At 38.3% G+C, this 10,008-nt stretch overlaps 2 protein-coding genes across 2 annotated transcripts; both read right to left on the reverse strand.

The window, feature by feature from the left end:
* Positions 1 to 4,397: 4,397 nt before the first annotated feature.
* LOC123556054 (uncharacterized) lies at positions 4,398 to 7,592 on the reverse strand. The gene has a single exon (XM_045346649.2). It carries the CDS (start codon positions 7,590 to 7,592, stop codon positions 4,398 to 4,400), a length of 3,195 nt encoding a protein of 1,064 aa, XP_045202584.2.
* On the reverse strand, positions 7,589 to 9,649 carry LOC123556053 (uncharacterized). The gene has a single exon (XM_045346648.2). It carries the CDS (start codon positions 9,647 to 9,649, stop codon positions 7,589 to 7,591), a length of 2,061 nt encoding a protein of 686 aa, XP_045202583.2.
* Between the last annotated feature and the right edge of the window lie 359 nt (positions 9,650 to 10,008).

Here is a 10,008-nt window from a genome sequence, read left to right on the forward strand (position 1 = left end):
TGTATTACCTAAATGGAAAATAATTATATATGGAACATTTAAAGATCAATTATTTATACCAAAGTATTTGTCTTATTTCCTTGCTCGACCTCGCAGAACTTACAACCTGCCGCAGTAAGCTTGCATGATACTTGTAATATAATTAAAAAGTTGAAAACGAAATATTCAGTTAAGTCCAGCTTTCATATTGTATCCACTTATACTAAAGTGAGGATGAATTCATTCCGTATTCAAAAATAGTAATCATCTTAAAATTGTTATCATTTCTATTGATTCTTCGAAAGTTTTTTATTTGAAAATATGAAAGGCAGCGGTCAGATTTAAGAGATGAGGGGGGGGGGGGGGGGGGGGGCGTGTAGCAGCAGGGAAGAGTGTTCTAAACTTGAAATCTTGTTCTATTTTTTGCGGAATTCAGCTTTATCATAATTATTCTATTAAATTACGGATATTGACTTTGCGCACGATACAGTTTCAATATGAAAATGATCCAGCATGTAAATTAAAAATTAGAAAATTATAGATTTATATTAGCAGGAAGGTCTAATACGTATCAGTTGTTCCAGATATTAGGTATTTCCCATCAGTAGTAGTTTAAGTCCTTGATTCATATCTAACGAATTTACATTTTTTGTTACTACACGTTCATCGTTTTAAAAATAAATGTCCATTAAATTTCCAAATATATTCTTACAGATTTTAGAATACTAGATATCCTGTGAAATTTTTATGTTCGTTCATATATAGTGGCATTGATGACCGAAGGCATTAATTATATAAGATATAATCATATCAAAGCCATCTTATATGCTTCAGTAAATTTTATGATCCGCTCTAATTAGTGAACCTCGAAAGGATTTCCTGTTCTGATAACCTAGGTGACATATGTTTTATCATGTCATTTTGCATAAAAGTTACGTAATGATTTCCGGTAGATCACTTAAAACAGCAACTTCAGTGACATGGAGCCGCTCGATTCCCCCACCCCTCCCCAATTATGTACATGTCATTAAAGTCGGAGAAAAATAAATACTATTATTATTTATAAATATATTATTTGAAGTTGTAGAAAAATAGATATATGATAACAAATGACATTTTAAAATGTAAAGTACAAGTTTTATATGTGTATGATGTGTGGAATTAGACTTGAAATGCTTGTTCTTTTCTGACGAAAATAAGAATAAAGCAGGCTTTTCAGGTAAGATATAATAAAAAAATATACATGTCTTTAATCAAAACATATATACAGTAGAATAAATTACTTGACTGAAATCATCTTTACAGTGGCAAAACATTTCGTAATATAATGAAAATATTATGTATGTTTCCTTAAAAGTAATAATTCAATCATAAACTTTATAAATATCTTCCTTTGTAACATGTATTTTGATTGGCTAATTTATTTAAACGTGTAACTCAAGCGAGCGATACGCGCTAAGCGTATAAATTTGTACGCTAAGCGTATATTTTACCCGGTAAACGCGTAAAAATACGCGGTGAGCGTGTACTTTTATAGATCTACCGATTGAAATACACGGTAAGCGTGTAAATTTACACGGTAAGCGTGTAAATTTACACGCTAACCGTGTATTATGGTATCGCTCGAGCGATTTCAGACTTTTGACCCAAACGGTACGTCATACATTAGTGTATGTCCCGTATTGAGTAACACTTTCATTATTGTTTCACCGTTCACACCAATGTTTTGATCAGCCAACATTGTACAGAAAGACTGCCATAATATGTTTTTACTGTTCAAATTTGCATGCATATAAAATCTTAAATTGTTTTCAAAAGGTTTTCAAATAATTTTCTCGAATAAACGTTTGTGATAGTGACTCTTGGTCAGAAATCAGTATAAATATTACCCTACGTTTCGTTTTATTATGCGATCTGTAAATTGTATTGATCTATCTGGTTTACTTTTGTTATTTAAACATTACCGACTGTGCACGCGCGTCAGTTTTAAGAAATATATTGTTCAGAACGTAACAGGTAAATAGCGTTTCTTTGATAATCAGACAAACACATATTTGACCTAAATCTACCCTCACCGGATTGACAAATGACAATCATTAAATATCTTTGTTAACCTCAGTCAGAATTATATTTGAAGAAGTCTGTACGTTTTTCTATTTCTTTAAAATAATTCTCTTTGAACAAACAACACTATAATGGATTTTCTTTTGTCTTCCTTCAACAAGATCAGTTGAAAGGTGTTTCACTTCCCACCGTAATAATAATCTCCGCGAGCAACAAAGGTATAATATTTCTAAAAACTTATATTGATTGACTGCGTGTCAACCTCAGCAGAAAATACAGGTTAAACATACTCCTCAATACACGTTTATTAAAATTGGTGAGAGAAGACACAATGTGCAATATTTACTTAGGTGGAATTAAATGCCCAACGGTGAGTCTTTCGTAGCTTCGTTTGATATATTATGTCATATCTACTCTTGCATGCGTAAGGATACTATTTTTTGTTTGTTTTTGGATGCAGTTCATGCGTGCTAAATTTTTCACACCTTAGTGTAAAACAGAAACAAAAAGCATTTATTCTGTTTTTGCATATAATTTTATAATAGAACTATGTCAAAATCCTAATGCATAAACAGAATAACTGACATTATTCGTTTCTATTGAAACTGTAATTTTGTCCTCAAAGCATATATTTATGTACTACAATAATAACATCAGGGTATCAAACATTTGAGCACTTTGATATATGAGTAACATTTTAGATATACCTGTAAATGCCATATGTGTCTTCTATAGCAATCCAGCAAATGAAGAGAAATAAATGATAATTTAGCTGAGAACTGCTATATAACTACCATCTTAAGAGGGTGTTTGATGTCGTATTACTCATATCGTACGAGTCGGCGGCAGGAACATTCGAGAAAAAATGCAAAACCTATTTGTTGAAAAAAGTTTGATATCACGGCTGCTTATACTAAGTCGTTCGTAGTACTCCACTGACACACAATAAAATTCTATTTTATAATTCGAGTGTCATATCAGTCTTAAAGCAGTTGAAAGAAGTAAATATTAAATTGTCTCAGTTTCTATCAACATACTGATCTAACTTAAATCGACTTTTAATAGATGTTGTTTTTTCTAATATGACCGACTCACAATTAAAGCTTGGTGCCGACACTTGTTTCCAAGATCTGAGGTCTTCATGATAAATTCTGTTTGCAATAAAATGTGTTTATCAAATGTTGAAGGTTGTGACTTTTAAGGAAATTTTTTCTGGCCTGGAAAAATGACCTTTTTTGGTGTTCTATCATACAATCGTCATATAATGGTGCACCAATGAATAAAACCACTTCTTAGTTTATTCGTTTAGGATCAACACCACAGTAGAAATTTAGGTTCATCAACAATCGTTTTCTTTGTTTAAGTAATTCATGTAATAATTTAGGACAATTTAGTTATACAGTGTGCATTACAGTAACAAAAGCATTTGTTTTTGGGGAGAATGCGTCCTTGGAAATAAATAAAGGCCAATTAGTATGTTGTTCCAGGGTTTTACTTATCTTTATATTGTTTTTGTAATTACATATCTCAGTATTGTTTCTATTTGTTTCTGTTATTACATGTCGTCTTTTTTCCAAAATATTCTTACGAACATTTGAAACTGTAGCAGCAGGTAATGATAAAATATGCCTTTATCAAATAAAAGTGATTGTATTTACAAACGGAACGAAGAAAGTAAACAAATGAGGTTCTGATTCTGTAAAAGTTCTTACAACATGATTAATTTGACAATATTGGAACTTTATTCATGCTGTTTTTGAATTGTCAGTTCCCAACATGCATGTGGATGACTATATTCATTGGCAAGATGTAAGCGTTTAGTCATTTTGGAAAAAAACAGTGGTTGGATATGAATAACCACGTACTGAAAACAAAATCCTTAATAAATCAGTGTATATATAAATCAATAACACCAAAATCTATTGACATAGTAAAACAGTCAATAATATGGTAAAAAAGATCATAAAGAAACACTCTTATTTGCGTTGTGTTGGACGAATTATACAACAAGAGCGAAACCCAAGTTCAACCTTTTACTATCGTTCTGATAATAAACAAAAAACAATACGGACGTGACGTCAAAACGGCACAGCGCTCAACAACGTCACGTAACAAATGGCGCGTCACGTTACGTTACTTCTTCCCAACATCCTTGGGGCCGCGAAATGCTATTAACTGTAAAATAAATTTCTTATTAAGAAAATATACATGTTAAGTTAATGCAAATGAAATATATCTATGCGTCATAGAAATACTATTTACTTATGAAATATGTTACTTATGAATAAAATAGTCTTATTGAATATTATTCAGTGTTCATTTTCTCTCGCAATACGAAACACAAAATTGTCATTTTAATTCACTTCTAACGGATACAGTTTTATGATAGGTCTGTTAGACAGTTTGTTTCCAACACGAATTTTTGCTGATCTAATGAGTCCATCTTTGCCCTTGACAACTTCCTCAACAACAGCTAGTCTCCAGGTGCTGCGCGGTGTATCGTCATGGACCTGAACCGCACTGCCGACTGAAATGTACTGTTTGTTACTTCCGCTGGTAGTGTGATGTTCCCGTAATGCTGTGAGGTATTCATTCCTCCAACGATCCCGGAAGTGGTCAATAATCGTCTGCTGCACCTTTGCACGTTTTCGAATGTCTATTTGGGTGGTACTGGTCATCTCCAGGTTACTGCTAGTAATATCACGATAGGGTAGAGTCGTTACTCGTCTTCCGTATAATAGATGCGCAGGTGTAATAACCTCCGCCAACTCGAACTCTGAACCTACGTATGTAAGGGGTCTATCGTTAAGTGTTGCCTCGATTTCAGTAACGATCGTCTGCAGCATTTCAAATGTGATGTAAGAACGCCCAAGTACTTTCTTTAAGGCAGATTTTGTGAGGCCTATCAACCGTTCCCAGAAGCCTCCAAACCACGGCGCTCTTTTTGGGATGAATTCCCATATCGTTCCTCTGCTTAAAAGTTCATCTTGGATCATCGTGAAGAGTTGTTGTAGATGGGTAGATGCTGATAAAAAAGTGGTAGCATTATCAGACACCATAAGATATGGCAAGGACTTCCGGCGGCTCACGAATCTTCGGAACGCTTGAATGAATGCATCTCCTGTCAAATCAGGCACAACCTCTAAATGTACCGCACGTGTGCTTGCGCATGTGAACAAGCATATGTAGGCTTTGCTTTCACATCCTGTGGCGTTCTTCACATACAAAGCTCCTGTATAGTCAACTCCTGTCACAGAAAATGGTGTGGAATCGTGTACTCTATACTTCATCAACGGTGGCGGGTCTGGAGCAGAAAACGGCTTGCCTTGAACTTTTCTGCAGGTTACGCATCTCCGAATAACGGACTTCACGCATTGCCTAATCGTTGGTATCCAGTATCTTTGCCGTATTAAAGTAATTGTTGCACTGACACCAGAATGCTGTATTTCACGGTGAGCATCTAACACTATAAGTATAGTCAAAGGATGTTTGGCTGGTAACAAAACTGGAAATTTTGTCATCTCGCTAAGCGGCGCATTATGTATACGTCCACCACATCTCAAAAACCCATCTGCGTCTAAAAAGAGTCGTAGCTGCCTTACTAACGCGAGTCGTCTGCTGGTGCCAGTCCTGATGTTGTTGATCTCGTTGGAATATGATGCTTGCTGGCAATGCTGTAACCACAGGCGTTCGGCGCTCTGGATCTCGTCAATCCCCAGACTCCTGTGGCAACGTTGTACTCGTACTGCTGGTTTTCTGCATCTCTGGACGAAACTCAAAACGTATGCAGTTACTCGTAGCAACTTTTTGTAGTGGCTATATCTCTGAATGTCGATGATTTTGTGTATTCCGGTCTCACATCCTGTACTACTGTTTACTTGTTCCGGTAGTGTTTCCTGGTTGTCGGTCGCAGTCATTAATGCAGGTGTGGGATGTTCAAGGTTTAAGCTCCTTTTCGGCCACTGGGTTTTATCAGTTATCCACATAGGTCCGTGCCACCATAAATTGTTTTCCTTGTGCTGTTTCGCTGTAATTCCACGTGTGAGTAAATCAGCAGGGTTCTGTTGCGTAGGACAGTAGCTCCACCGGAAACATCCGGTCAGTTCATGTATTTCATTGATGCGGTTCTGCACGAATCTTTGTAACGGCTTGGACCTGTTTGCTTGTAACCAGTGTAATACAATCTGGCTATCGGACCACATGAACACTTCCTTACAGTTGAGAGGAGTTTTAAGATGTCTGGCTAATCTTGCACCCACCACGGCGGCCATAAGTTCGAGCTTCGGCAAGGTAATCGATTTCAACGGTGTAACTCTGTTTTTCGCCATTACCAGACTAGATTGTCTCCCTTTCACTATATACGCTGCTGCACCATATGACTTCATACTGGAATCTACGAAGACGTGGAGAGTGGTATTGTCGTTAACGTTTGAATTGTCGTCTGATGTAAAGTTCCGGAAATAGTATCTTTCGACGCGCGTTTTCATAGCATCGTTTAGATCTTTAATCAAACTGTTCCAAACAATCTGTGTCTCATCTGGTAAAATTGTGTCCCACGTGAAATCATGTTTCCATATATCTTGGATCAGTATCTTAGCTCGAACAGTCACGGGTGTGAGTAGACCTAGAGGGTCGTAGATTCTGGAGGTCTGGCGCAGTATTTCTCGTTTGGTAGCATTTTGTGACGTCATTGTTATGGGGTTTGAGAGAAATCCTATGTCGTCTGCCGGGGTATTCCAAGCCATCCCAAGTACCTTTGTAGACTGTTTTGGATCAAGGACATTCTCGGATCCTGCTAAAACTTTCAGTTTCTCGCTGTTTGACGTCCACGCTCTTAAATTAAATCCCGCGCTCAACATGAGATCTCGTGCATCTCGGAAGTACTTCAACACGGCGTCCTCTTCTGGAAAGCTGGATATAATGTTGTCTACATATAAATCGTTTTTCATTGTTTTGCTAGCCCAGTTTTGGCTGTTTTCTTGTAGATGTTTCTGCAAAGTGGCGTTTAGAATAAAAGGCGAGCACGTGGCTCCAAACAGAACTGCTTTTAACCTGTATGTCTGCAGGGGACTGTGTACATCAGATGGATCAAGTAACCACAGGTACCTGGTTACATCTCTGTCGCTTTCATGGAGGGCCACGTGAAGGAACGCCTTCTCGATGTCTGTGGAAACCGCAAATTTGTGTAGTCTAAACCTCACAAGTAAGGTAGTCAAGTCATTCAAGGCTGGTGGGGTTGATTGCAAACAATCATTCAGACTTGGAACTTCTTTGGATTGGTGGCAACTACAGTCATAGACTATTCGTACTGGTGTTGTGTCTGAGTCCTTCTTCACGGGATGATGGGGTATGTAATGGATCTGTCTATCATCTCTCTGTAGTTCTACTTCCGGTACCTTTTCAATAAAACCTCTCTTCTCTTGGTCTGCTATAATGTCACTGTACATTTTAAGTATCTTCCTATCTTTGCTCAAGCGTCGTATTGTACTCTCTGTGCGTCTCTTTGTTACTTCATAATTCGTTGGTAGGGGTTCGTGATCATGTTTCATGGTAACCGTGCTTCGTATTTACCATTATTAAAAGATATATGTGACTGTTGATACTCTCTCATTGCGTTGGCTTCAGCTATGTCATTTTCGTCTGCCGATATGCCTAAACTCTCAAGTTTCCAGAACCGCTCGATGTCGTCTGCTGTAGGTGGCGCTGTTACAACATTCATGATATAGTTTGCATGTGTTGGGGTAGAATGATGGTTCATGGGACCTGATAACAAATATCCTATCTTGGATTTTACGGCTGTGGGACCATTTCCACGAATCACTCTGTCTTGTACAATCTGCCAATAATAATCCGCACCTATTAACAAGGAAATTTCAAATACGTCATCAGTCGTAACCGGATGTGCAAGTCTGAGCCCCTGTAGGTAAGGTAACGTTGCTGCTTCTTTCTGGATTCTATTTTGAAACGGAACGGCAATGGTAGGCACTATAAGCACATGCATTTTTATCTTTTTACCATAGTCTGTTTTCAAATAGATATCAGCTTTGTCCATGTGCCGTATATCTTGGTACTGGTTCCCAAACGATGCCACACGAATAACGTCAGTGCCAGTACGAGGTAAGTGTAAATCGTTCGCAAGTTTCTCAGTAATAAAGGTTCTCTGCGCTCCTTCATCAAATAAAATATTTGCGGTTGTCGTAAACTGGTCAAATCCAACCTCGGCTACAGCAGTTTTTAACAACACATCGGGCCTGGTGTCACCTGCTTTTGCGTAAAATACGGCTGCTTCCGAATTATTCGGTGGATCCCTGCGGAATGCTGTATTTTTAGAACAAATACTCGAATGGTGTCTTTTGTTACAGAAACGGCAAGTTTTTCTCGATTTACAGTGTGAAATTTGATGTTTGCCCAGACAATTAAAACAAAGCTGTTTCTGCTTTACAACAGTTAATCTCGTACCCATGTCGGGAAAAGTTCTACACTCGTTGCTATGGTGACCTTTTTGGCAAAACGCACATTTGCCAGACTGTTTATATTGTTCATTTGAATTTGATGCACTAAAATTTGAAGCGTTCTTACCTCTAGCTCCGGCATAGAACAGCGCAGTTGGTCTGTGTGCATCGACATCCGGTCTGTGATTCGAACTTCCGGTCTGAAGAATGTTGATCTCCTTGTTGATCGCACGTCTCAGGTCTTGAATTATCCAGTCGTTATTCTCATTCACACGGGCGAGATTTTTTCTCAAGTCTATGGGTAATTTGTCTATAACTATGGGAACGAGAAGGCTGCCGTACATGTCTTGACTCTGACCCAATGATTCCAAGCCTCGGATGTAAGTTTCCATTTTATCATAAAAATGTCTTAAACTGCTGATCGTAGATGAAGGTGCTGGTAGATTCAGTAACGCTTGCATAGTGGCATGAACTATTTTGTTCTGTTGACCATATCTTTCACATAATAACTCCACTGCTCTTTTGTAATTTGCATTGGTGAGCGCGAAACCCTCGACTGTCATGGCGGCTGTACCTTCTAATTGGGCTTTAAGGTATCCAAATTTCTGCACATCACTTAGATTCATGTTGCTGTGAACTGACGAGTCAATTGAGTCCAAGAAAGATTGCCACTGTAATAGGTCCCCATCAAACTTTGGCAATGTGAGCTTAGGTAGTCTACTGAATTGCGATGCGTTCGATGTACTCATGCACGGAAAAGACGGCGGTAATGACGGCGGTTGCTTACTGTGGTTTGACGAATTTTCATCTATGCGGTTCGTATCTCGGGGTTGGATATCGATTTCCTGTGTTTCTTTATCTTTGTGACTAGATCTTTCTGCGGTATATCGTTTGAATTTGCGTAATCTGATTTCTAGGTTGAGTGTATATTCTTCGGATTCTACCATCTCGTCCTCTGTGGCATCTACGTCGGTTTGTGCAAGAATTTTCTCGTTCAGGCTCTGGAGAATGTCGACTTTACTCTGAACAGTCTCTAAGGTAGCATCGAACTCTATCATGTAATCTTCTTCTCTCGCCTCTGCTAATTTCTCGATAAATCGCTCGATGATTTTCTTAATACCATTTCTCTGGCACTTTAACTTCTGTAAATTCATTGTCTTTCTTGTCACGGCACCAAAATGTGGTTGATATTTGCGTTGTGTTGGACGAATTATACAACAAGAGCGAAACCCAAGTTCAACCTTTTACTATCGTTCTGATAATAAACAAAAAACAATACGGACGTGACGTCAAAACGGCACAGCGCTCAACAACGTCACGTAACAAATGGCGCGTCACGTTACGTTACTTCTTCCCAACAACTCTGTAGCGCCACCTCGGAACAATCAAAGGCAACGACAACACTTTCGGGGATGGGAGGGGGAGGGTAACGCCACCTCGGAACAATCAAAGGCAACGACAACACTTGCTGGGGCGGGGGAGGGTAGCGCCACCTCGGAACAATCAAAGGCAA

This window comes from Mercenaria mercenaria, chromosome 10 (assembly GCF_021730395.1).
Source record: "Mercenaria mercenaria strain notata chromosome 10, MADL_Memer_1, whole genome shotgun sequence".
Lineage (NCBI taxonomy): Eukaryota > Metazoa > Mollusca > Bivalvia > Venerida > Veneridae > Mercenaria > Mercenaria mercenaria.

What these genes read in the sequence shown, in the direction of transcription:
- LOC123556054 (XM_045346649.2), bottom strand. Translation starts at nt 7,592, where the DNA reads ATGAAACATGATCACGAACCCCTACCAACGAATTATGAAGTAACAAAG.
- LOC123556053 (XM_045346648.2), bottom strand. Translation starts at nt 9,649, where the DNA reads ATGAATTTACAGAAGTTAAAGTGCCAGAGAAATGGTATTAAGAAAATC.